This window comes from Numenius arquata, chromosome 2 (assembly GCF_964106895.1).
Source record: "Numenius arquata chromosome 2, bNumArq3.hap1.1, whole genome shotgun sequence".
NCBI lineage: Eukaryota > Metazoa > Chordata > Aves > Charadriiformes > Scolopacidae > Numenius > Numenius arquata.
Window position 1 is genome coordinate 26,254,482 of NC_133577.1, and position 27,932 is coordinate 26,282,413.

The window sequence follows — 27,932 nt, forward strand, 5'->3', positions numbered from 1 at the left end:
TCATAACACAAAGTGTTTTTTCTAGCTTAGAATTGAAAATACAGTGAGCTTTTAGTTTGTATATATTGCACATCTCTGTGTTTTCAAGAGGAAGTTTTTACAGCAGTAAATGGAATAGAGGTGAAAGAAATTTTCTAATGAAACAGATTTTTTTGGAAAATTCAAATTTTTCAGAATCCAAATGTATTGCAGAACAGTGTCAGTGTAAGCGGAAACAACTCCTGATGGAGAAGCTTCTTGCCTCAGCCTAGAATTTCTGGAGAGTGAATGAGAAAGGGCACAGTGTCAGGCAGTCTAAGCAACAGCTGGTAACGATGTGGTCTTCCAAGTGGGAGTTCAAGTTAGATGTGTAAGAGGCTAGATCTTTAGGTTCTTCTGCTTCATAAAAGACTAGGCACTGTTCTCTCTTCAAAGGAAAGTCGTAAGCTCATCAGTTCCGCATATTCAGCTTTATTTAATGGAGAAGTTAATGGGGAATAAGAAGACCAAGAAAATAACTCTGGAACTGAATGAGAATAGAGGCAGAAATTTGAAATTTAGTTTCATAGAATCATAGAATGGTTAGAGTTTGAAAGGATCTTAAAGATCATCTTGTTCCAACCCCCTGCCATGGGCAGGGACACCTCCCACTAGAGCAGGTTGCTCAAAGCCCCATCCAACCTCATCTTGAACACCTCCAGGAATAGGGCATGCACAAATTCCCTGGGCAACCTGTTCCAGTGCCTCACCACCCTCACAGTAAAGAATTTCTTCCTAATATTTAATCTAAATCTCCCCTCTTCCAATTTAAAACCATTACCCCATGTCCTATCACTACATTCCCTGATAAAGAGTCCCTCCCTATCTCTCCTGTAGGCCCCCTTCGGGTACTGGAAGGCCATTATAAGGTCTCCTTGGAGCCTTCTCTTCTCCAGGCTGAAAAACCCCAACTCTCTCAGTTTGTCTTCATAGGAGAGGTGCTCCAGCCCTCTGGTTTCCTTTCCCCATGAGGGTTCTAACTATAGGGTATTGGCTCTGTTGGCCTCTTATATTCCCAGGATATGATCTTGAATCCTGAGCAAAATTTGATGGGAGCAAGCAAGTTTGTTCTGTTTCATTGAGGAAGTTGAAGTCATTTCACAGGAAAGAAATGTTTCATGTGCTTTCGACACTTGAAGTGTTTTTAAAGGAATTGCTGAGGCACATCAGTTCATCAGTTTTCTCAGAAGGAAAAGAATCACTTAAGTAAAATGCTCATGCATCAAATTCAGTTCATGAGGATAAAGGGCTACTTCAGCCATATATTATAGTATTATGACTGACTTACTGTTTTTCAGCCTTGAAAGGCATATGTACTTACTAGTACAGCCAAAGGTAGTATAGGCTGAGAGCCACATTTAATCACTGCTCTGGTTCTGCCACTTTGTTACTGAACCTCTCCTCAAAAAGTAAACCACTTTCCCATTCTTGGTAGTATTGATTTCGTTATTTTAAAAGCTGCTTAAAAGAAAGCAGTCTCCTGCTGATAAGAGCATTTTGAGGCAGTCTGGCTCTAATTTCTTGAACTAAAACCTTGCTTGTCCAATTAACTATTGATATGCAGTGAGAACATGCAACTGGCTTTCTTTCACTTTAGAGGTTTTACACTTAGTATATCAGAATGATTAAATTTCCTGAATGGAAAAAAATAATCCTTCAATGCACTTGAAACAGTCCAAATGACAAGCAGTTGTATACAAACATAGAACAAGCTCTTTTGAGCTCTTAGCCTGGAATACGTCTCCCAAGTCATGGAATCTGGCCCCTGCTTATCCCAAATACCATAAAATGTAATTCCTTTATGAGTTTACCTAGTTTCATCTTAAATACAGTTATACTTTCTCCTCTTCCCATTGGAAGCCTGTCCACATCCAGACTGATTTGATGAGTAGGAACCTTCTTGTACCTACCACTCTGTATTTACTCCTGGCCCATTTCTACCTGTCTGCAGACATGCCAACCCTTCTGTCTTCCTCTCTTCAGGCTAACTTTGAATGTTTGGGGTTCTAGTGAAAAATTGTTCAAGTTTACACTTTGAAAATAAATGACCTGCAAGAAAGGGTCTGATTCCATCATGGCTTAACACAGCAGTCATCAGGAAAGTTAGTGCCAATTCACCCTAGTGTAAGAAAGTTTAGAGGTACTGCTAATCATAGAATGGTTAGAGTTGGAAGGGACATTAAAGATCATCTACTTCCAAACCCGCCCTGCTATGGTCAGGGACACCCTCCACTAGAACAGGTTGCTCAAAGCCCCATCCAACCTGGCCTTGAACACTTCCAGGGATGAGCCATCCACAACTTCCCTGAGCAATGTGTTCCAATGTTTCACCACCCTCATAGTGAAAAATTTCTTCCTGATATCCAATCTAAATCTATGCTCTTCCAGTTTGAAGACATTGCCTCTCGTCCTATCACTACATGCCTTTGTAAAATGTCCTTCTCCAGCTTTATTTTAGGCCCCCTTCAGGTTGCTATAAGGTCTCCCCAGAGCTTTCTCTTCTCCAGGCTGAACAATCCCAGCTCTCAGTCTGTAGTCATAGGAGAGGTGCTTCAGCCCCCTGATCATCTTTGTGGCCTCCTCTTGACCCACTACAACAGCTTCATGTCCTTCTTATTTTGGGAGCCCAGAGCTGGACACAGTACTCTGGCTGGGGTCCCATGAGAGCAGAGTAGAGGGGCAGAATCACCTCCCTCGCCCTTCTGGCCACACTTCTTTTGATGCAGCCCAGGATATGGTTGACTTTCTGAGCTGTGAACAGACATTGCCAACTCATGTTGACCTTCCCATCCACCAAGATTCCCAAGTTCTCCTCAGGGTTGTGCTCTCAATCCATTTTCCGCCCAGCCTGTATTTGTGCTTGGGATTGCCTCAACTCATGTGCAGGACCTTGTACTTGACCGTGTTGAACTTCATGAGGTTCTCACAGGCCCACCTGTCAAGCCTCTCCAGATCCCTCTGACTGGCATCCACTCCCTCCAGCATGTTGATCACTCCGCACAGGTTGGTGTCATTGGCAGACTTGCTGAGAGTGCACTCAATCCTAACATCTGTGTCGCCAACAAAGATGTTAAACAGCACTGGTCCCAGTACCGACCGCTGAGGAACACTACTCATCACTGGTTTCCACTTGGACCATTGACTGCAACTCTTTGAGTGCAACCATCCAGACAGTTCCTTATCCACTGAGTGGTTGATTGGTCAAATCCACGTCTCTCCAATTTAGAGACAAGGAAGTCATGTGGGACAGTGTCAAATGCTTTGTACAAGTCCAGGTAGATGATGTCGGTTGCTGTTTCTTTATCCACCAAAGCTGTAACCTCATCGTAGAAGGCCACCAAATTTTTCAGGCACAATTTGCCCTTTGTGAAGCCATGCTGGCTGTTGCCAGTCACCTCCTTATTTTTCATGTGCCTTAGCAGAGTTTCCAGGAGGCTCTGCTCCATGATCTTGCCAGACACAGAGGTGAGACTGAGTAGCCTGTAGTTGCTCGAGTCTTTCTTTTTCCCTCTCTTTAAAAATGAGCATTATATTTCCCCTTTTCCAGTCAGCAGGAACTTTCCTGGACTGCCATGACTTCTCAAATATGATGGATAGTGGCTTGACAACCTCATCGACCAGTTCCCTCAGGACCCGCAGATGAATCTCAAGTCCCATGGACTTGTGCACCTTGAGGTTCCTCAACGCTAATGTGCTTCCCCCATCTACTGCTGTGCTGAGCTGAAGAGCAGAGGCTACTCCTGGTAGCAGTGTGTTTCTGCAGTGCCTCACCTTTCCCATCTCACCATGCGTGATCTGACTGCTTTTTTTTTTTTTTTTTCCTCCTTGAGAATTGTTGAAATACTTCTGGTCAGATTTTCCCCCCCTTGATTCTCACATTACTAATTGATGCTTTTGTAACCAGGTTGGACAGATGTATTTACTGTTTCAACTCCATCTATTGTACCTCTTTTAAGTATTTCTCACAATGGCTATCTTTGTCCTTTTGAAGTGGAAGCAGCTAAACAGTTAATTAAAAACTGGAGTGACATTGAACAGGAGGTCATATTACCTGTATATTTCCAGATGTAGTACAGCTGCCAGAAGCATAGGTTCAAAGTTGTACATTGTATTCCTACAGGGAATACAATCTTCCGGGGGTGGATATACTAACTAATCTCTAATTCAGTCTGTGGCTCAGGGAACAAACCTGGTCTGTGTGAAAAATGTGTGACCCCTTTTCTGAAAGCTCAGGGTCCACCAGTATGCCTTTTGATGTTGGCTGCAGGTCTAGCTCATTGCCCTAGCTCTGGGTCCACCAGCCTCTTTTTCCATATGGCATTTGCTAGAGGTCTTTACTCAGAGTAGCTTGTGGTATTGCCTTCCATCTTTAAAGCAAGAAAGCATATCTTTAGCTCAAGCAGTGAAGGAACATAATTAGTATTTAATACGTTATGTACCTGAAATGTAACACCGTGGAACTCGAGAACCCATTCTTTGTGCCTATTGAGAGCTGGCTGGGAAGAGAGTGAGTTAAACTACAGACCTGACTCTGTGGCTCTATTCTAAATGCTACCATCTATAAGTGGTAAAGTGTCTATTGATTAGGTACCATCAGATCCTGCAGGCACTTTGCCTCACCCATGTGAGAATGCTCTGCAGTTTTAAGAACCAGTGGAAAGTGCTGTGTAAGGATGTGTGGAAACGAGAACTCTTCTTGACATCACATTTAGTGCACTGGACTCGGACAGCTTTAAGCTTTCAATGTCTGCCCAGAAATGAGTCTGAATAAGTAAGACTGGGATCATCCATTACAAGGACATATATGCTTATTTTTTTCCTAAAAAAGAAGTGCTTTAACTAAATAGTGGAGTCTGAGCAAGATGAAGTGGAAATTCCAGATGTATTCAAAGCTTGACTACGGTAAGAGTAATTCACTGGCTGTACTTAAAATGATATCTAGTAAAAATCATCTCTGAAATGAAAAGATTAAAGGAGAATAAGTTGAATGTGGAAATATAGGTTTGTGGATTCTTGTATTACAGCTATTAATGATAAAACCAAATCTGGATATTTTTTTTTTTATTGAGATTATTTGGTTTTTTTGCTTGAACATCATAGAATTGGCTGCATATATCTTTCTTCAAAATGTTCTAATAATCACGCAAATTTATGGCATTATCAGATTTGGAAAAGGGGAAAAGAGATGGATTAGTATATTAACTAATGAGGACCTAAAAAGAAAAGGTAAAAAGGATTAGATTTTGGACAGTTTCTTGAATCAGTAGGAATTAGGACATACAAATGATTCATCTGTTCTGAAGGGTACAAAAATGGACAGGGTTAATCTTTTCCCATTTTAAGTGCAGTTTATGGACTATCAACTTGAAGTCCAGACCTTCAGACTACCTTTCTGTCATAAGAGGTTTTCATGTTTTAAATTATTTTTATAAGTTTGCAAGTAATCTGGAGGTAGCTGTTGTTAAATACTTTGTTTCAATGTTGAATGTGGATACATTTTGGTTGTAGTCATTTTTTGCAAGTTTACATTTGCCTCTGTAAATTTCTATTACATGATGAGTCTATTCTGTCATCCTTCTCTATGTTGAATAGTGAATGAAAAGAATCCCAAAACAAAAACCAACACAAACCAAAAAATACTGTCTTTTATAGTCACAAACAAATCTCCCATGTCAAGTCAGTTACAGTTTTGTGTGATGTCTTAAATTTAAAACTGTTCATAGTTTATATGCTGTTAATGCTATCAGCAAGAATATAGGTATTTCATATTTTATTACCCTCATAATGTATCCCATCTGTACAATAATTCTGAGACATACCATGGTTTTTCTACTACACCTTAATTCATGCAGACTAATCTTTTGTCAAAAATTTGTTGCTAAATGATTGTATTATATCTTTCAAAAACTGACATGGTGAAATATCATGTCCAGGAACAGTTTAACACCTTGTCTTCTTCAGTCATGCTATGTCAATATTATCTATAGTCTGTTGTCTTCTGTTTTATTGCCCTATAACCCTGCATGTAGTCCCATTGAAAGTCGGCTGTGCTTACCCAGCTTAACCCTCTGTAAAGCTTGTTCTTCCCTGCGTTCCTTGAACAATGTAAGGTAGTAGAGTGGGGAAAAAAAAAAATGTTCTGGTGTTTTTGAGATTTGGATGGTGCAGAAACAAGACAAATAGCAAAACCCAGAACCTTTTCTTTTTCTTTACACAGTATGTATATTACTGGAAATTAGACAGAAACCCAAAAATACATGGCCTCTAAAAAGCTGGAATTAGATGAAGGGAAAGTACTAAGTTACTGAAAGAACTGCATTAATCGGACCTGTTTGGATATTCAAATGCAGTAGCATAGTAATAGGAAAAGGATAGACTTTTCAAGGAACATACGGTTTAGGGCTATGTAAAGAACTGATATGATTTCGTATTAAGCTTTTTATCCATTTATTTTTACCTTTATCAAAGGCGTGTGTATGGGGCTGGATTTGTGCCATAGTGTTCCATGCCAGAAAAATGAGCTTTATTTGACCCTGAATGTATAAGGTACCATCTGTAAATAAAAACTCTTTACTTTATAACCAACATTTGTCTGTTCTAAGTTGCTCTCAATAGAAAATTGTCACTCTTATCAAAACTTATTTTTAGGCAACTTGGAGCTTAGTCACATAGAATAGTGATTATCCCAAAAATAGTGTTAAATTATTTTATTCTTTCCCCTGCAGGTTTCTTCAATGGTTAGTATCTGTGTAAAATGAAAAAAAAAAAAATTCTAAAAATAAAATATGCTGCAGGAGAAATATATATTACCAACATCTTACTTAGGCAGTAGTGTGAATGAAGTGCAATGAATATGATCCTCGTAAGAAGATATTACTGTGTGATATGAATGTATTTTCATCCTGTGATTTGATTTTAATTTTTTTTTGGGCCAGTTTTGTACTACACAATTTGCATATTTCCATATCAATTACTAGGTAACTCATGCAATTGTTGTGATTGATCTCTATAATGTTTACAGTATTATAAATATTTAATCACAAGGTGTGCATGTTGATGCATATTAGGAATCACAAGAATAACTACTTTAATTGTGGTCAGCTAAAATCTTTCTGTTGGCTTAAAGCACAAGTTTGTCCTAGTTGTCATCAGACAGTCTGGATGCCTCCTACTTCTAGTAAGTGAATCAAGCTCAAAGCTATTAAGTAATAAGGATATAAACTAATTTGAGCCTAGAGGATTGAGAATACTTTTAGCTGTTGGGTTTTTTTTAGAATTTTATTCTAAAAGCAAACCCACCTTTTTATAGCTGTCTTCCTATGAATATGGAAATGTAAATGACAAAAACAGGGTTGCAAAGAATAAATATCTCAATTTAATTTATGCTGGAATAAATGCTTCTTTTTGTTGTTTATGGATTTGGTGTAAAAAGATTATACAGTGTGTGGACTGAAATATTTTTCTATAACCTATAAACTAGCCATATGTAAAGAAGTACAGTCATGATGGACAAAACCTGTAATGTCTCTAAGAAAAGAAGTGGCAAAGAGTTCCTCATGCTCAAAAAAAGTGCTGAACTGTATTCTATTATCTCATTGTGCTGTAGATAACAAAAAGATTTGATTTTCTATTGTTAATAGAGGTAATTCCAAAACTGAAACATTAAATTATTTTAATATAGATTTGTGTTAAATCTTTGTGAGGAGATGAAGAGCATAAAACCAAGTCTGCCTTGCTATAGGGTTGGATATTGAGTTATTTGTGTTGGAAACAAAGGCTTTGATATTTTAAGCTTGTTTTTCTATATGAACTTCTCAACATTTTTTTTTTTTTTTTTTTTTTTAATAACCACAGCAAGACCAGCTTTATACTTGGGCTGCAGTTAGCCAACCCACACATTCATCAGATTACATTGAAGGAAGCTTTCCAAGGAGAATTCCATCTGTGTGGCCCCCACCCAAACCTCCAGATGAAGAACAAAGACTCAAACTTACTGAAGAAGGTATAGTTCTTGGACACAGACAAGATATATGTAAGGCAGGGGGGAGAGCTGCTGTCTTTCAGAATCCAAGTTATAAACTTAATATCTTAACTTCTAACAAATAGCTGATTTTGAAGAACTTGGATTAACACCAGAAATAATGCTAGCTAGTATGAATGTAATTAAAAATATTCAGCAAAAATGCATGCTTTTTGTTAGCAATCAAGATGTTCACCTGGCATCTGCTGACTAATGGATTTTACCAGGTGTTGTGACCTTTGTTTTTTTTCCAGTTTACATACCTTCAGAGCCATGAAATATGGGTACTTTTCTCTTCTTAAAAATATGGAAAACTTCAGAAGTCCACTGGTGGTATACTGAGTTATTAGAGTGTGGTGTAAGGTATTCCTTTGTGGATTCAGCAGTCCCCTGCTGACAGAGAGGTAGGAAAAGTGTATCTGAAAAATAAGTTGAGGTCTTGTTTACAAAGTCATCTTATCTTAAAATTTGTGAGGTTACTCTACCAGCTGCATTTCTGAAATCTTCTGCATACACATTAAAAGCTTTAAGCTGAGAATTAAAACAAAACAAAATAAAACCTCTTGTAGCTGACAGAAATTTAGAAGAGAATTTCAAACCTGTTTTCTGTTAGGAGTGTTGATGGGCAAATACCACAGTTTCTTGGAGGCTTAGCTTTGCATTAGTTAGTATTCAATGACTCTCAACACTTTTAGACTGCATTCTTCCCCATGATCTCCATGGAGAGCCATTTTCCATTTCCTACTACTCCTTTTTTTTTTTTTTCATAGCTCAGATTTGAAGAACTAACTCATTATTTCAACAGAACTCTTTGTATTGCTTGTAGGCTTTGGGTGGAGTTAATTTCAGATTTGCTTCTCTTTGGGACTTCTCTACCACCTCCTCTGGAACACGAGCAAAGTATTCCTTTCATGGACACCATTTATCATGACAACATTTCACTTTTACTGGAATCACTTATTCCAGTGCTCACAAGCAAAATAAGTGATGCCAACAAAAATGCAATACCGCTATATTATTCTATTTATGCTGTGGCTTTTACCAAAGCAGTTCTATTAGTGGTCAAGGAAACGTTTCTGCATCCACTTCACTGATGCAATTCAAAGTGTAGAACACTGTGGTACTGGACAGTTGGGCTAGCCCAGTTTTTGACTAATGATCTACTATTTTATGCTGTACTCGATGAAAGTGCTGTCATATGTGGTAGTAGAATTCACTGCCATGTACTCTGAGAGGACAAGTTGTGTTTCTCAACTTGGAGACTTAGCTAATGGATGTGTGATCAGCGTTTATGAACATGCTGTGCACTGTAAAAACAAAAGGGTGAATGTTTTATTTCTTCTACTTTGAGGTTTTCGCCCAGCAGAGGCTGGTGGAAATTAACAACAGTTTTGTTGCTCTAAAATCTAGAACATTGATTATATTTAAAATTTTGAAATGTAAAGATTTTTACCATTTTGAAGGGTATTTCTACCCAGAGGATAATACTAGAAATTTTTAAATGTATTCATGTTATATGTGGTTTGTTTCCATCCTATGTTGTTCGGATTATACCTACTACATGGATGTAACATGTACAGTACTCAACCGCTGTCCTCTCAAAAAATGCAAAAATATTAAGAAAATAGAAGTAAAATGGAAATTTATGTATTTGGACTACTTCTAAATGGAACATAAATAGTTCTCAAAATTTATTTGAGGTACTGAGTCTTCAAAATATTACTGCAATTTTGTTTTTTGGTGTGAATTTGCAGCGTAGGACATGGAGAGAAAGGAAAAATTATAATTCTTCTGAATACAATTCAGGTAGACAAATAATTTAACTTTTTGTTTGATTGTTCACATGCTTGCCATGTGAAAGAACCTGGAGGTGAGTGATGTTTCATGTGAAACCTGAAGGATAAACATCTTCCCCAAGATTTTTAACTATTTTATGTTTATGCACCTTTGACAGGTGGAGGGGGCAAGAATTTTTTAATGCCCATTTTTGATAAAAGTATTGATCTGGAGAGGAATGTAGCAGGCTATTTTTATATGTAGTGTCTCTATTTTTATTACACATTACATATGTTAGTATGAGGCTAGGCATTCAAGTTTTAAGTAAGGCAAGAGGAAATTCTGCAAGGTCTTAGGTAATCTGTTCCTAAATTAACAAAGTACTTAATCATCTCTTTAATATAGTATTTATTAAATACTTTTGCTGTGTGCTCTGTGTCATGTGGAATGTTGTTGAGTATGAGGAAAGGGCTATTAGAGTGGCCAGGGTTTGATTTTGTTTGTGGGGTTGTTTGGTTTTTTTTTTGCAAGGTTGGTTTTTTGGTTTTGTTTGTTTGGGTTTGGTTTTGTTCTTTGGGTTTTTTTTAGGTTGCCTATTTATTAAAAAACTGAAGTTTGGAAATACCTAATATGAATTTGTGTGCAAGTCAGCAAGTCAGCAGGTACTTATGCCAAAAACAATTTCAGTTCTGGATTCAGAAAAGTTTTTGGACAAATGAGTCAATATCACCAATAATATCAATGTGCACTAATTTTCCATCTGAATACCCCAAATCTGTTTTTGTTGCTTCTTATGGTATTTGACTCTACCGTGCTCATACTTTAGCACATTGCCTGAATCCAAGCACCACAGGGTAATTGAAATTCAACTATTTTAGTGCTTTGCCGATGACACTATTTCACTTAACATACAGGAAAAGGCAAGCATGCAGGCACTAGAGCCAGGTCATCCTGTCTCCTATGTGACTGTCCTAATGACCTGGGCAGAGACTCAAGGATTATACAACTTGTCCTGCAAAATAACAGTCCCAACACACTACATCTCTGTGTGGGTTTACACCTCAAAATGTAAGTTAGTCTCTTCAACAAAACTGGGTTTGTCTGGACTTTTATTCCTTTTGCATTATGAAAAATGAGGAAAAAAAAAAAGTTTTCTTTGGGTTAAAGGGAAGGTTTCATTTGTCATATAGTGTCATACAGCACATTTTTTCTAGTAGGGTTTTTTTGTGGTTTGTCTTTATGGTGGTGGTGTTTGGTTTGGGGCTTTGTTTTTTTGTTTTTTGTTTTTGTTTTTTTTTGTTTGTTTGTTTTTTGTTTTGTTTTGTTTTTTTCAGTTTTGCTTAAAGGAGGTAAAACCCTGTTTGCACAAATAGATTGTATTTGGTGCATTTTGGCAAACTAACCTTAAAATTAATTGCTCATCAACCTGAACTAAGCTTATATTTAGAACCTTTTTTAGAATAAACCCTAAGGTAAAAATAAGCTAGATGATTATGTCAAATTGTGAAATGTTGACAAATGCATAAGAGTAGCCTGTTCTTATTTTTTTAAAGAACTTTTGAGTAAGGGAGATAGTCAGCAACAAGGTATGATTTATCTGTACTAAAAACATGTCAAAGTGAGAGATAATGAGTTATTTCCTGTTAATGACAGCCTATCTTCATCCAGCTTTTTATGACCGGATACAGTTCTGTCAGATAAGGCTTGAAATGCTGTTTTAATAAACAATTTAAAAAGTAGAAAAGATTGACGATTGTTAAGTTTAAAGGGGTAACCTTGCAGCATAACTACCACTGACAATGAAATTTCCCCCATGTATATCTCGCCTCCCAGCAGCTGGGATTGTAAGAAAGCTGTGAGGAAGCTAGGTGACTAGGAGTTATTAATCCAGACGTTCTGGACCGTAACTGCTTCACTCTTCCTGCAAATGGTAAACAGATTTGTCTGCTGTATGGTGGTACTCTTAAAAGATATAAGGGTGTGAGACGCACATGTACTCTGGGTAGGTATATAAAAAATATTTCTATTCTTGTCTTGTGTACAAGGCTATGACCAGTTAAAGAGCCATCATTAGCAGTAGCCGCTAAGCTGGTTAGAGATCTTTGCACTGTGTGGCTGCTGGGGTGTTTTGGTTTGGGTTGGGTTTTTTTCTTTTTCTTTTTTTTTTTTTTCTAGTTATCACTTATTGGGCAAGGAAACTAAGGCAAAGATGTGTTCTTTAAGGTCAGAGAAGAAATCTTAGGTCAGAATGGAAACCAGACCTTTTAATTCAAGCCCTGTGCCTTAACTGCAAGACACTCACTCTTCCATAAATAAATTAAAAATAACTCTTTGTTATTGTCTGTGAGGGCTTACGGAGGGACTTGAGGGTCCTGAATGTGTATTGGGTTGTTATATGCTTGTGTCATTTCCAGCACAAAATATGTTATTTCTTTTATTCAGTGGGCAATCAAAATACAGCACTGTAGAAACAATGCAGGAATGTACAGTACGTGTCTCTTATTAAAATAAATCAAGGTTTTCATGTAATTGCTTTTGTACTTAGGTTTTGTTTGAAGTTCAAACGTTTTTATGAAAACAGCAATCCCAAAGGCAAGTATTTGTAGAGAGAATAATTGTTGTCCAAGTTTCAAAATAAGAAAGGGAAACCAGTTGAGGGGTGGTGTTATGTTTTGATGCCCTTTTTCCAGGTAAAATATGTAGATAAAAGTTCTTAGTCCTACTGCTATTTTATTTTTTTTTTTTATTGTCACAGTGATAGTTGGAGATCTGTAGTTCCCTTTAAAACCATAATTCTGGGATAAATATTTTTTTTTCTCCATTAAAAAACAGCAATTAAGTGAAGGAATGCTTAGGTATTCATTAGGATTCTCATTAGTTCTTCCAAAGTAGGAAATAATTGAAGAAGGTACTACTAGAACATAGTACTGCTATTTCGTCTTTCAATGTAAATGACTAACATGGTCAAAATTCAAAAAGTCAGATTAATGTTTGCTCTATGCCCAAAAGAGAGGGTATGGAATTCAGTACAAAGGTGAAAATTAGTTTTGTATCCTTAGCTTGAATGTCCCCAGTTCTGGGAAGCTCTGACTGTGCACTTACACAAATAAGTGCACAGTCCCAAACCATCTGTTTGTAAGGCTGAGATGTTGTATACAGTGAATAATAATGCTAGGATGAAATTGAGATATCTCAAAATGTATTTGCAATAGCAAGGCAAATTGCATTCAAGCACACTTCTCAAGTGTGAGTTTGGAGTGATACCAACACAGATCTTACTGTGGAGATTTCAAATTTTGACAGAAGGGCAGAGAAGAGCCAGAGGAGGATATGAAAAATACAACAGAGTTGCCAACAGTCGTCATCCTGCTCATGGGTTCCTTTGGCCTTTTGTGAACAGACACTATCTGCAGACCTTAAGGACAGAAATATTTCTTAATGAGAATGGATGGGAAGAACAAGCATGAGAACTTTTCCTTGACCTTCTATGGAATGTATATAACAATATATAGAATATATTCTGTTCTATATTATAGAACAGAATATATATATTATGTACATAACATAATATACAAAGAATAATAACTGCTATTCTTTGAATCAGAAATTTTGACAATCAAAATGGACTTTCAAGTTTTATGTGCTACACATTTAAGATGACAGCATTTAATGTTGCAACATAAGAAATACATTGCAAATTGAGATCAGGCTGGCTTTATTTATGTGTACAATCTGTTCATTTAATTTTAGATGGATAATTTGGAAAGTGGGACAATTAACACATCTTTTTAACTCTACTCTCTTTTCATTAAATTCATATTGTATATTTTGAAAGATTAATAAATTTTTTTAATATAAAAATTTTAAAATCTGTATCTTCTTTTCAAATTTAGAGTTGAGATCTACTGTCCAAGATACAGAGAAACAATGCATAGAAGATGTTCAGCAGATACAGGTAAGATTCTAACAAGTGTTTTGTGTACCATTTTGTAAAAAGACTGGAAAAGCAGTACTTCAGATATATTTGCAATAGTTTTATGTACTGAATGTTCTGAATGCAGACATTCAGAAGTGTGGTTTTGATTCTAAATTTTTATCTCAAAATAATTACATGCTCTATAGTGTATCTAGGTACAAAGATTCGAGGTTCATGCCTACCGAAGGTGATCCTTGTAAAATGTTATTGTTTGATTCATTCAGAGGTAAATTAACACTTGGTTCTGGAGGTCTGGTGGCATTACTAAGGAATAGCAATAAAAGATCTGGTTATATTAGCTAATCTACAAAAGTTCATGTGAATAAGAGTGGCAGAGAGTTTTTTCTGTTTCTCCACTGAAGCTTACAGTAGTAGGTGAACAGATTTAGAGTGCCATGCTGGACTTCAGAAGGAGATAATGTAATACTGCTACAGTGGAGACTTAGTCTGGGTTGTACTTGTTTAACATAAACACAGTCTAAATGTTTTTTTTAACATGTCACCATTCATGTTATATTATTCTTTGTGTAGTGCAATTTGATAGAGTTGAGGAACTTAAAATTTTGTTTCCTCAAGAGACTTGCTTATTTTCTGTGAAAGCACTCTGATCCCAGGTGCCAGAATTATTTTACTAGTGAATAAGACTATTCAATTGTTCTGAAAGCCATGAAGAGGATGCAAAGTTCTGGTTTCCTTAAATCTTGGTTTAGAACAAGAAGAGGCCAAAAGCTCTTGATGTCTGTCTGTGGTGTTTTTTTCTTATTTTTTAATTTATTTATTTTTCCTTGATGGAGTTTATTTTTTGTGGGTTTTCTTTGATTTGGGTTAGGGTTTTTTGTTAATAACTACATGGTTCAAGCATCACTGCATTGAACAGTATTTGTGAAAATGATCAGTGATTTGCTTTTGAGGGAGAAATGAAGGAATAGCTAGTGAAATGCATGCTACTGATCATTAGACCTGCAAATTTAATCCGGGTTCAATCAAGTATTTTATGAGCATGGGTGGAGAGAGTAGGTATGTTACCTTTATGAGTTTTGTCTTGCCAAACAACATTAAAGGAGTTCTTCTAGTCAGCTACCTACATTCTCCTGCCTGCATAATTAAGAACATTTAAAAACTAGAGCATATTAATTAATATAACAAAATTATTCTACATTGCAATATGTTAAGTTTAAAGAAAATGTATTTGTCACATGCTATTTTTATATTTAAGTCACCCAAGTTTCTGTAGCAATGCTTTCTAGTATTTCTTGTGAAAAATATACTTCCAGAAAGGTATCATATGTAAGGAGTGTATTTAATCTGTCTCTAAGATTTTAATTTATTACAAGAAACAACCTCTATAAAAAGACTTTTTATTGGAAATGTCATTAATGGAAATAGGTTCACGAATGTTTAGATGCTTTACCTAAAAGAAACTGATTCTTTTCCTATGAGAATTGTTTCACCAGGAGGACTAGAGCACTGTTTGATTTCTTGAACAAATAAAACTTACACCAGGTTGGTGGTCTTTTTTTCCTTAGTTTTAAAACTAGCCTGTTTTGTTCTCATTACTAAAGTGCACATGCCAGTGTTGTTAGAGTTCCTCATCCCTCTTGCTCAGTGTTGATCTCTTATGACAGTAATGTGAACTTCTTCCGTTCCGTACTATTATTCATAAATGAAGAACATAAATAACTGTTTTGAATGCGTGATCACCTCACTTGCAGAAAATCTCAAGTTTTTACTATATTATGTCATCATCATTCTGGTTTATTTTGAAAATCAGAGTGGAAATTAATTAACTTGAGGAACTTTGTTTTCATGTGTTTAAACTATTTCTGTACAGCCCCAAACAGTTGAGTGTATTCTACCTATATATCAATGTCTATCTACATCAATCTATAAAACATTTAGAAAGCAGAATGGTCACACTAACCTTTTTTCATCATGTTTGTAGATAAATCGTTTACTGCAATCAGATAACTCTTGGTGTTATTTGTACTTCTTTAAAATTATGAAATACTATGAAATATTTTTATTAGAGATCTATCCTCTTTTGTTCTTTGTCTAGCTTGTCCATAGTTTTTTTTTCTGAAGAAAACAAGCATTGGCTGAAGTTAGACAAGTAGGTGATTTTTTGCTTTTCTTTCGAAACATGACAAAGGAAGAGAGCCCTAGTGTAAAACTTGAAACTGACCAACTAAGTCTACTTACAGGCTTCTTCCCTTGCCCTACCATGGGAAAAGACATTTTCCACATGTTATTAAAATAATTGGAAATTGTCTGTATTGACATAGAAACAAATGCAAATATAATGATGCTGATAATTTACCTCATTCATGATACAAAGTTAACTAAAAGATTCAGAATAAGTCAAAATTAAAAGCACGAGTAACATGCACGCAGAGCCTGGATTCTACAACTTCTTGCCACCAGAAGGGGCGTTTTCATATATCCTCTCCATTTTCTTACCTTTACAATGTTAGACATAACCTTCATATTTTGCAGCATAATTTCCTAAGGTTTTTAAGAGTGTTCTTTTAAGTCCAAAGTCCAAAATAGATAATTTCTAAAGATTGCAATTAAAAAAAGAGCACCTGGAGGTGTGCTTTCTTTTAGTGCAGGAATTAGTAAGCAGTGAAACAATAAGAAAAATTGGCAGCCGTTTCAAGTCCTGTTTTTGAAATGCCAAAGAGGAGAAACGAAGACTGCTTAGTCTTCCCGGAAAAAAACAAAAAAACAAAAACAAAAAAACCCAACAAAACAAAACCAAAAAAAAAAAACCAGAGAAAGCTTTGTTAGTCCTAAATGCTTTAGTAAAGGAAGAAGAGAAAAATTGAATATCCTAATTTAGAAACTCCAGCTTCAAACCTAATGTTTAGATGTGACAGCTGTACTTTTGTGCAAGAGCCAAATTCCTTTGTTTCACACCCCTGTTCCTTTGTGGTACCCTTGCAATTTTCCCAACACTTTAACTCGGTTTTCAGATTTGCTTGACTTCATTTACATGGTAGGTAAAAAACAGACTCTTAGCAGAAAGGGGAAAAAACAAAACAAATCAAAAGCATCTTGTAATTGTTATAATTGTAAAATGAATATATGAAAACTAGGCTTTGGTTAGTAGTGGCACATCACAGAACCAAAAAGCTGAAGTTGTTTCAAAGTCACCTAAATTCCTTGTTCTCTTATATGCCTTATTATCAAAATATTTTAAATGTCTTCTTTTTTCATCATATGTGATGAGTGCCTATTCTGACTATCACGCAAATTTAAAAAGAAAGCCCTCATTACATTTATTTAAAGGTTAGCAACCAGAAGTAATGAATTCTTCTTCGTGCCATTAATGATGACTGGTCTCTCTAATCCCATCTCAGGAGATGAGGTTTTACTACACTTCCAATTTCTAGCAGTTTTGTTGTGAGATAGTTTACACTGAGTATTTAAACTATATTTACAGCAGAAAACTTGTCGTAAAAAAATTTTTATGCCTGTAATGTTTCCGGCTCAGTTGTTCACTTTGGTTTGGTTCACTCCATTTAAACCAACAAATAATCCCCCAACCAAAATTATATGCCTTTTTGGATCACCACGTACTTCAGCTGATAGTAAGAACCAGACAAAATTTTGGCCATTCTCAGGCACTGAAGACAGATTTTTGCTGCATGACCTATTGGTGCACTTTCCAACAATATCAGAGGGAAACGTTAAAAACCTTAAATTACAGGATACAGTTTACCATGTTGAATACACTTTTCACTTTGAAAACTTTACAAGTCTGACTCTTGGAATATCTCTTTAGAGTATTCCTAACTACCACACTTTGCTGGTAACCCTTCTTTCAGCTTTTCAGCGGGGACCTTTTTTTTTTTTTCTTACTTTAGTCTTTAGCTACAAATTATTATAACTCCTTACAGTAATAATTTAGTGACATTTGAAACTTTTCCAATTTTGAAACTTCATAATAAAAGAAAAAATGTTGTGAAATCCTTTAAGATAAATACATAGTGTTTATTTAGAAAATATAAAACTGTCGTGGTTTAACCCCAGCCAGCAACTGCGACCATGTAGCCACTCGCTCACTCCCCCCGGGTTGAGTTGGGGGAGAGAATCAGAAGAGTAGGAGTGAGGAAAAATAAACCCTCGTGGGTTGAGAAAAAGCCAGTTTGGTAGGTAAAGCAAAAGAACTGCGTGCTCAAGTAAAGCCAAACAAGGAATCCATTCACTGCTTCATTCACAAGGACCTACTATATTTGGTTGTTTCATTGAGGAAAGAAAAGGGTCTGAAAGAAGCAAACTTTTTGGAAAGTTTTCCATATGAATCAAGTTATAGTGAAGTCTGTACCTATTGCATTTTTCAAAGTAAATACGATAGCTAACTGATGGTTTCTGTCCTACCAAACAGAATTGGATATATTGTTTTAAGTAGAACTGTATCAATGTAAACTTGCTGCAACATCATGCCGGTATGCTCCAACCTTGGAGAAAAAAAAAAAAAGCTAAAAAATTTCAGAGGTATAAATCTGGTTTGTTCTCATCTTGCAAAAAATAAAGCCAGGCTTGTAAATGTGGTGTGCAGGAAGTTATGTTCTAACTGTAGGTCTGATCTGTAATGTTAGAGTTGGGATATTTTAGCTTAAAGCAGGTGAATATCAGGAAGCATATGTAGGTAGATAGTGTTTTCTCATTAGCCTTGAGAATAAATTGTGCTTTATGAAAAAAGGAACAGAAAGGAAACAAAGTTCATGTGAAACAAGATGATAGGAACCTGGCAGAAGACTCTACTGCTGGGGTCATAGGAACTGCTGAAGTGCAGAGCATTTTGCTCAGGTGGTAAAGGGGAGTCTAACTTCTGTCAAACTTCAATCCAGAACATGATAAGTGCAAATTTGGCATACTCTTTTATGTTTGTGTTCATGAAATATAGTTCTTATGCAGAAGTTTCTAATTTTATTGATGGAAATTTTTCTTTGATTCTTAATATTAGAATTTACTCTTCAGATTAAACGAGCTGTAATTTTCAGGTTTCTTTTTAGTTTTTTTTTAGAAAGCCTAATAAGCACTAATAGATTTTTCATGTTCTACAACTGTAGCAGATTAATTAATTAAGCCTTTTAAAATATGAAATGAGGTTCTCTGAGATGAGACCTTAATATAATTTAAACCGAGGTTATCTGTTCCAGTCTGTTCTTCTTCCTACATGACTGCTAGTTGAACTTTAGGATTAAAACACTGTCTTCTGATAATGTTGGGATTTCTTAGGCTCTGAAGGAAAGATGAGAACTCAAATAGAAATATTAGAAATGAGGGAAGAAATGTTTAATTAGAGAGCCCAAAAGACATCATAAAGAAGTCGGCCTACTCAGCCACTAGATGGCAGTTAAGTACTTTTGAACGGACTGTGCAAGGCCCTGGTAAGTCATTCCCAGGGGGTGCTGCAGATACGCTAGAGTGAGAATGTCCATTTCTTTTTATTTTTACTTTTAGTCAGAAAGTGGTGGCTTTCTGGTGGTTGATAAGTTACCTGTAAAAAGTACGCACAGTCACTGTGTTTAATCTGACCAAGGTTTAGTAATTGGAGCATCTTGCAAAGATAATAAAACCATGTCCTAAAAATAATAACAAAAATACTGAAACATTAAATGTTTAGGAAGTTCTATTCTGCCCTGTCACTGTTAAGGTGGTGGTTTTTTTTTTTTAAACCAGAAAAAAATTTAAATTATTCCTTAAATTATTAAATTTGGTCTACAAGACTTCTGGGTGACTGTCTTTGTAGTAATAATTTAAAAGTGTTTCTGCTGAATTACCATAATTTAAATAAAGACCTCAATTTTCTGTTATACATGAAATTAATTTCTTCAACCATAATCCTGAATCTTTTCCATTTAGTTGTGATGGGGGAAAGATTTTTTTTTTTTTTTTTTTAAAAAGGTGCATCTGACATCATTTTTATCAATCAATTGACATACATAAAATATAAATCATAGACTCCACCTCTAAATAAAAATAAGTAAAGAATTATAATATGTCAAGCCTGTCTGCTAGAAAAATAGAAGCAGTTAATTCTCAGAACAAATGTTAGTATTTTGTATTATATCCAGACTTCACAATACTTGGTTTGACTTCTGTTGTTTTGCTTGAAGGCAGTGTTTGCTTCTTTAAAAGGAACAATACGTTGGTATGATTTTCAGTGGAGTGACAATAGCACATTTTTGCACTCTTTCTCCTGGCCATGGTGAGACTAAAATTTGTTTTGTTCTGATCTGTGCTCTTGATGTTAACGTCAAGATGAGTTTTACTTATATGCTCATTTCAGTTTGAAAGGCTCTTTATTCTGTTTGTCCCCTTTGATAGGTGGCATGCTATCTCAATTATAGCTCTAGAATATATTAGAATATTTTAGGGCTGAATAATAACCACAGAATAATTTAGGGCTGAATAGACATTAGGAGGTCATGCTGTCCAATCCCTTCCCCAACAGCACCCTCCCTCGAGCAAGGCTAGCTTAGATGTTTGGCTGTTTTTCTCAGGATTTTGCTCATCTCTGAGGATGGCTATGTGATAGTGCGAATATATACCTCGTGCTTTGCCTGGTTGGTGGTAAAATGATAAGTCTTGCTATGTTTAGGTAGGAGATGCTTAGAAGATGAAAATGTGTACTCTAAAAGCACATAAATTTCCTATGAGTTACTCCTAATTCAAATACTGCATATGTAGAGGCATTGATTAAAATTCTTGAGAAAATACTCGTTGAGTACAAGAGATTCATCTGGTTTCACAGCTTCTACATCGCATACTTTCATGACAATATGGCAGTGCACAATACAAATTTTGAATCATGTAATTATAATGAGCATTCTGCATTTTCCGTTTTACTATGTTTTACACTTAAACAGAACCAGACAGACTTTTTTGTCGTTTTAGGTACAACTTCTTTGAAAAGTAGCACCAGCCTTAAGTTTCAGGCAGCAATAATGCCTCAACAGTATGCTTGCAAAATCTATGCAATGGAAGTTGACTTAGGATTTACAGAGTTTCCTTTCTTCTGTCATTGATGGGCAAACAAGAAGAAATGAGAGTAAACCTGAGAAACTTATTTATTTTAACCAGAATTACTTGGTGGTAAATCCTAGGCTATTAATGTGAGAGACTTTCTTCTTTCTCAACAGATGAATTATTGTATGGGATAGGGCTTGGATAGGAAGAATTACCTCTTTTTTGTCTGTGTGTGACTCTGAGCACTAGTATGTTTTTTTTTCTCTTGCCTCTTACAGTGAGCTGCTTGTAAAAGATCGCTGTCACTTCTCTGAGGGAGCAATGAATAGAAATGCATGATAGACATACAATTATTGAAAATGTGAAATTAAAGATGTTTTCTGTCTTCTCCTCTGACTCCTCACTCTTCCTACTTGTGAAAATAGGTAAATTGAGAGAGTGTTCATTCCATCTATGCATTCCCGGTCAGACGAAAACCTATTGCAGAGCTGTATTTATTAATTATTAAAATACATTTTTTGTCTTAAATTCTCTCTCTAAAACTGAAATCCTATTTCAAATGAAAATCTATAGCCACCCTTCTCCCAAAATTTGGTTTAAACTGGACATTTGATTATATCTATATGAAATTCCTCTTACCTTTTGGAGAGAAATGAAAACAAAGTTTTTGTATATTCAATGGTACTATACTGTATTTGGATTACATAGAATATTTTAGGTATTATAGTATTTACCTACCTTCCAAACTTCTTTTAAAAGAACTCCACAGAAATTAAATTGAAGAGAACAGATTAAGAAATCATGTTAAATACAAGACAGCAGCATGAAAAAGTATATGTATGTATACATAAAAGTATGTATATATGTTTGTGTGTATGTGTGTGCATATGCACACACATACAGATGCACGTTCCATAAAATGTGTCTCCAAAGAATATCTGGTCACTCAAAGAAAATTTCTACTTGTGAAATTCCTAGCAGATCAGACTGATCTCATTTGTCAAGTTGGCCTAACCTATTGGAGAGACTTCATCCAGTCAAAAGTGGCTCACTGTATGTGTTACTTTACAGTGATGTAGAGCCTGAGAATTTCCACAAGATCCTGTGTCTGGAAAAGAGATAAGAAATGTTTTTCTTAGTAAAAATGGATATTTCTTTAACTTAGAAATATAAAAAATTATTTAAAAAAACCCAACCAAACAAAACCAAAAAAACAACCATAACCATGGAATATTGCCATGCTTGAATGAGAACTTAAAAGTAAAGCTGAGAAGAATTTCTACTCTTTGGATACAAAATAGACTAACCAGTTTAACTTCAAATTATAATCAGATCAAAAGATGGTTATCTTTAGGTTATCCATTTTCAGTTGGTATAAGTAAAACCAGTAAGACCACTCTCGTTCTTTTCTGTGTTTTTAAATATATATTTTTCTTTTATTTTTTCTTTGGAGAATATGACAATAGATATATTCAAGGCCCAAAACTACTTATAAAAATTAACTCTCATATTCCTGAATGCTTAATTACTTTATTTTTTTTCAATATTCAACTATTCCTGAAGAGACAAATGATTTTTTTTTTCCTAATGTCCATCATACCAAAAAACTTTTACGTAACCTCTCAAAATATAAAGCTTATCTTTGATTGTGATTGATTTTATTTAATGTTCTCTCACTCAAAATTATACAGCTTTGCTTTTAATATAGCCTTCACACTTTCAAAGAGTTAGAGAAACTGACTGAACTCCAGCCCTCTGCCTCCAGCATGATTGTGGATACATTGTGAAGACTCTTACTCTATTTCTCCAAACTTTTTCTGTTGTGAGTAGTAGGCTCATATTTCAGGGTAGTGAAGACTATTCATCCCTTTCTACAAAGATTTATTCTTAATGTGGATATTTTTTGCTCCTTATTCCCTGCTGGAAGTCTGAAACAAAAGCAACATGTGAACCTCCCATTTTGTGGTCTGGCTGAACTCTTGGACAGAAAGGGCAAGTACTGTGTAGAAGTATTATACTCTGGACAGTTGCTTACCAGAATGTGTCAAAGTTTACCTGGAAAATCATTGTCTTTTTTGATCTCCAGTACTGGACCATCAGGAGAAGAAATTAAAGACATTCTGAGTCCTTCAAATTTAGTTTATTAGTGTTCACATCTTGGGCAATAGAATCCTTACTGTTATTTCTAGAATAAAAACTAGTATAGTTTCTGTATACAAAGAACACAGAAATAATAATAGAATAAGGTAGTTTACACAGTGAACTACTTCCCAGGTTGCCGGTCAATCTCAAGTTGAACTGAAAATTAAGAAGCAGCCTGGTGTGAAAAAGCTCAACTCCTTTCTCTGGTATGGAAATGTGGTAATGTTCAAGGTATGCCAGATTTTTTCTGTTTTAACAGAATGAAATGGATGGTTGCCTTGGCCTGGATATATGGGAAAACTACTCAAACCTTTTAGATTCATGGTTAAAATACTTTAGGATAAAAGCAGGCAATAGAAGAAAGTAAGTGGTTCATCACGTGATACTCATTTCAATAAACAGCCTAAATATTGAGCAGAAAATAAATCCAGGACAGTTTTATCCCAACATTTAAGGAAATCTATGACTATTAAGGTACCTGTTGCTTATTGGACTGCTGACGTAGGTGGCTAGGTTCTAGTTATGTCTTCATCTGCTGAAAGACCCAAGTGCAGCTAATTCTACTCTAGAAGTCTCTTTGTGATCAACAGCAGAAAACCTAAAAAGACAGCAGAAATAGGCAAAATAAGGTTGTATTAAAATTAATAAAATTGAACCTCTTTTTTTTAGGGTTCCCCCCCCCTCTTTTTGTTCTGCTCTCATTCTCATTTGCATATTTGTTTTACACTGGTGAGTGACGGAACAGTTAGACCAGTTTTGGGGCTAAATGAAGCTGTATGGAGGGATGAGCCTTCTTTTGAAGTCTTTATTGTTTACTGTGAACTGTTTCATGCTTCTCTAATCATGATATTTCATATATGCTAGGAGAAAAGCCTTCAAGACTTGGGGGGGGGGGTGTTGTTTTTTCCTTTGGTTGGTTGGTTTTTTTTAAATAAAGCTGGCCTAAAACTTTCTGGGCAATCAGGCTGAAAAATGCTATTTGTGCAGGCTAAAAGTAATATTATGTAAGATGAGAGTAATTATACTTGACTTTTGTGTAGCTCCTAGGGTGGTCAGTGGTTCTGTGAGATTGTATTTTATCTTCTCATGTCTGTAGTCTACAAAAATTCTTTTGAGGTTCCTATTGTAGCAGAACTTGCGGATAACCTAAGGTTATATTTCAGCTCAGTTAAGAGTCTTAAAACTTATAAAGAGAAAACCCTTTCAATCTTTGATGCATTTCAAGTTGGGTTTTGGTTTCTGTTTTTTATTGTTTACTAAAATGGGAACTGTAAAGAACTGGGATCTTATCCACTGAAATGCACTTAGCCCAGGGATAAAGAATCCAAACTGTTCAGGAACAGAAGCTTCAAGAAACTGAGTCTGAACAAAACTGTTTTCTTCTGACTTCCAGCTTTAGAAGTTGGCATTTGTAATATGTGCATCTTTCTTCAAAGGTCCATGCTCCCTGCTGATCCTGTTTGTTTATTTGAACAATTTTAATTGCAGTAATTATTGATTTCTGTATGTAATGGGGTTTATTTGGTCATCCGTGATAGGTTTTGACAAAACCTCTTGGTTGGTCAGACATGTCTTGGCACTTCAGCTTAGGAAGAGCTAAATAGTCCCAATGCCAGCATGGTGCTGGCTGGTGTAATCCATCTGTTGAAGTGTGTCACTGTGTGGGAGGTCACGTCCACCAAATAAAGTTTATCACTTCAGGCAGGGCAGTGCATTACACTGTTTCTATTCCAGGGCTTGCTTGTTCAGTGCTGTCTTGTGGAGCTGTGCATCATGTTTCCTTGTGTTTGTAGGAAGAAGCATAGAGAGTAGCTTAAACTATTGTGAAAATTTCTCTCTCTTGTCCCCATACATGTGTCTTCAGTATAATAAAAGCTTCTCAAAAAAGATTTGATCTCATAGTCAGCAGTTCCCCCTGATGCCATTGGCAAATTTGCCAGCTTTTGACTCAACTTCTACTACTGTAAAACTAAAATGGAGTAGTGGGCCTTGAGGATTAAGTAAAATGTCAGAATCAATTAGATGGATGCTATTCTGTTTGAATGCAAATCAAGTGACTCTCATTTGACAATCTCTGTAGCACTGAAAATGCCTGTTAAAATGTTGCATTTCCTTTTCTTAAGGTTAATTTGCAGTTGCAAGAAGCAGCTTTGAAAATGAGACAGCTTTAAAAAAAAAACCTGAATAGAGATTGCATTTATCTGAATTCAGTTTTTACTGTGGCACTACTTTGTGCCATTCGGTGAGTGTGTGCACTAAAAATTTTTCACATCTCGTAGAAAAGAGGCATTTATTAACAGAGCAGTTGGAAAGAGCATGCTTCCAAGTAACTGGACACTGCTAGTACCACCAGGTATGTGGAAAACCCGAGGGGTCTTTTACTTTGCCATCTCAGTCCTGTTTAACTGTATGCTTCTATTCCCTGTGTGTGCTTGCAATCAAGTAGCAGCATAGACTGATGAGTCATGAATTCTGATGGAGAGAAACTAAAAGGTTAATGTTTTGGGAAAAAAAACAAGAAGTATAATCCTATCATCTAAATATAAATTCTACCTAGAGAGGAAATTTGATGACAGTAAGTGACTAATTGCTAAAAATGATCAAACTGCTGATGCAACTTGTTGGCTTGTATTAGTATAAGGTTTTAACTTCTAAAACTAAACTGTAATGTATCTTTATTTTTCAAATATTCCAAAATTACCATTAAGAACTGCCATTATGTTTCTTTTCAGAAAAAAGGCACATTATGGCTGTTCATAAAGTACATAAGTGAATTCAAGTTGAGATAGATATAGATAAATGTATAATACGCACACATACGTGTTTGTATATATACACATAGGCTATGACTAAATTTCACATATATGTGAGGGGTTTTTTTCTGCCTGGAAATTTAGTTGTAAAAGGGTCTGTAGGTTTCAGTCACTCATCTGAGAAACTAGGACATCAGACTCAGTAGAGAAGGTAGCTGCAATCTGAGCTTTTACATGTTTGAAGATCCTGAGCACGTTCTATCCATATAGATCAGCTTTATACTGGACATCTGATATGCATATGTGGAAACCATAACAAGATTGGAATGAATTGGATTTAATGTATGGGCTTTTGGTACATGTGCAGATCCAAATGTACAACCTTTATGTAGTAAAGCCAGTATTCCCAGATCAGTTGGATACTGTACACACGCAAGTCCATAGGTGCAACACAAACACAGGCCAGCAGTCCCAGATTGAGCATTGAATTCATTGCACATGGAACACATTCAACCTCTTTGAGAAATGCTGGGCACCATTCTATAACCATACAACTCTGGAATTTTTTTCCTGCTCATGCCTTTCTCGCTGAAGTCACCTGGATAAAGCAAGGCTTAAGCTTCCACCTTTCTTTCTTTCTTTACAGAAAGAAGGCTGTTCCACAGTATGTGGGACCTGGGCAAAAACTCTAGGCAAGGCAGAGTTTTCTCATATCTCTTTTAAACCCTGTAGGTTTCTGCTGTGGAATTGTCCTTTGGATTAGAAACCATCTTTTCATTATGCTTACTTATTTATCTGGGTCTTCTGGTTCTTGTCAACAGATTTTGACCATCTTTTACGTGACAGAAGACTGTCTAATTTTAATTTCTGATTGGACTTATATATTTCATATTTCCTTCCTTGTTGAGGATCATGGAAACTTGCTGTTGTTTATGTTTGTTTGATACAGCCCTTTCTGATCTAGAGGATGACTTTAAACTTCTTGCTAGGGGAAAGGCAGAAATCTAATTAAACTAGTCTGAGGGCATCTTAAAAATCAAAATGAAAGTATCTCTATTTATCTAAAATAATTACTGAATCATATAAATTCTTGGGCTTTGTATTGGGTTTTGTTTCGTTGGTTTTTAAACCAAATAAATTCAAAGTTTGTAATTTCCTCTGGATAAATATCTCTTGTTCATTATATAATGTTTCTGTGAAAAACTGGATATATTGGTGGTTCTTAGGTAACAACACAATAGCAAATCACCAGGTTGTTTGAAATGCCATGTCTCAAGGACAGCAGAAATATTGTTTCTTAGGGCATGGGGTAAAAAGTCACTGTAATTCATCAATACATTAATTTTTTTTTTTCTTGTCTGAATTGCTTAATCATCTCACCTTTCCTGTTCTTTATAAACTTTAAAAACTAATTCTTCTCTTGAAAGAAATTTCATGGTCTACTGCGTAAATTCTCTTGTAAAACAGTGAATTCTAGGTTTTTCCTGTAGTTCAGGTAGAATTTCAGGATTCAAGGATAACTTCTTTTTCTTGTGAAAAGTTGAATCCAATATCTGGAGTAAATAAGTTTTTAAAACAGTGAACTGTTCTGAGATCAGCTGTCATTAAGGCATATCTCTTCAGAACCGTTTAATATTGTGTCTAATGCTGTTGGCTTCAGTTTGTTAGTGGCAGGAACGAATTTTCCAATTCAGATAGTATTGGAAAGCTGTATGTACCAGAAAACACTTGGTGGAGTGTTCTTACAGTGTAAAATGGGAGCTTAGGAGAGTTACAGTCTGGGTAAACTGGATTTGTCCTCAAATAACTGAAAACTGGTGTGTGGCCTTAATAATCCTAGGAACACGTTTCCTTTGATAATGTTGCCTTTTGAAGAATTGATAGGCCTTATTGTATTTGCAGGTGACTGGTAGGGGGATAAGAGCAGATGAAACAAAGGGGTAATAAAATATTCTCTTTCTGCTTTATAATTAAGTTCTTCAACAAAATTGTTGCAGCTGCAAAGTATCGAGCTATTAAAGGAAACTGAGTGGATTGAAGCACCATGAGTACTCTGTAATGAAAGTGTCTTTTTCAGCCTTGTTACCTTGTTCTGATACCGTTTGTTAATATGTCTTCTTTGTACATTCCTTCACTATTAATTGAGAAAAAAATTTTTTTGGATGTTCCTTTCTCTGTTTTACGTTTCTCTTCAAAATTTGGTAGGGACACCTAGTTGCAATCTGTAACTTTTGGTTCAAACTGCCATTCCAGAAAGTTCAAACAATGT

General features: G+C 35.8%; 1 protein-coding gene across 1 annotated transcript in view; it reads left to right on the top strand.

Moving 5' to 3' along the window:
* Positions 1-27,932, top strand: part of FMN2 (formin 2) — a 164,026-nt gene that overhangs the window by 28,098 nt on the left and 107,996 nt on the right. Inside the window, exons 3-4 of the mRNA XM_074161579.1 lie at positions 7,873-8,020; positions 13,708-13,769. Of these exons, the coding sequence (XP_074017680.1) occupies positions 7,873-8,020; positions 13,708-13,769 (210 nt within the window). The remainder of the gene's footprint in view (positions 1-7,872; positions 8,021-13,707; positions 13,770-27,932) is intronic.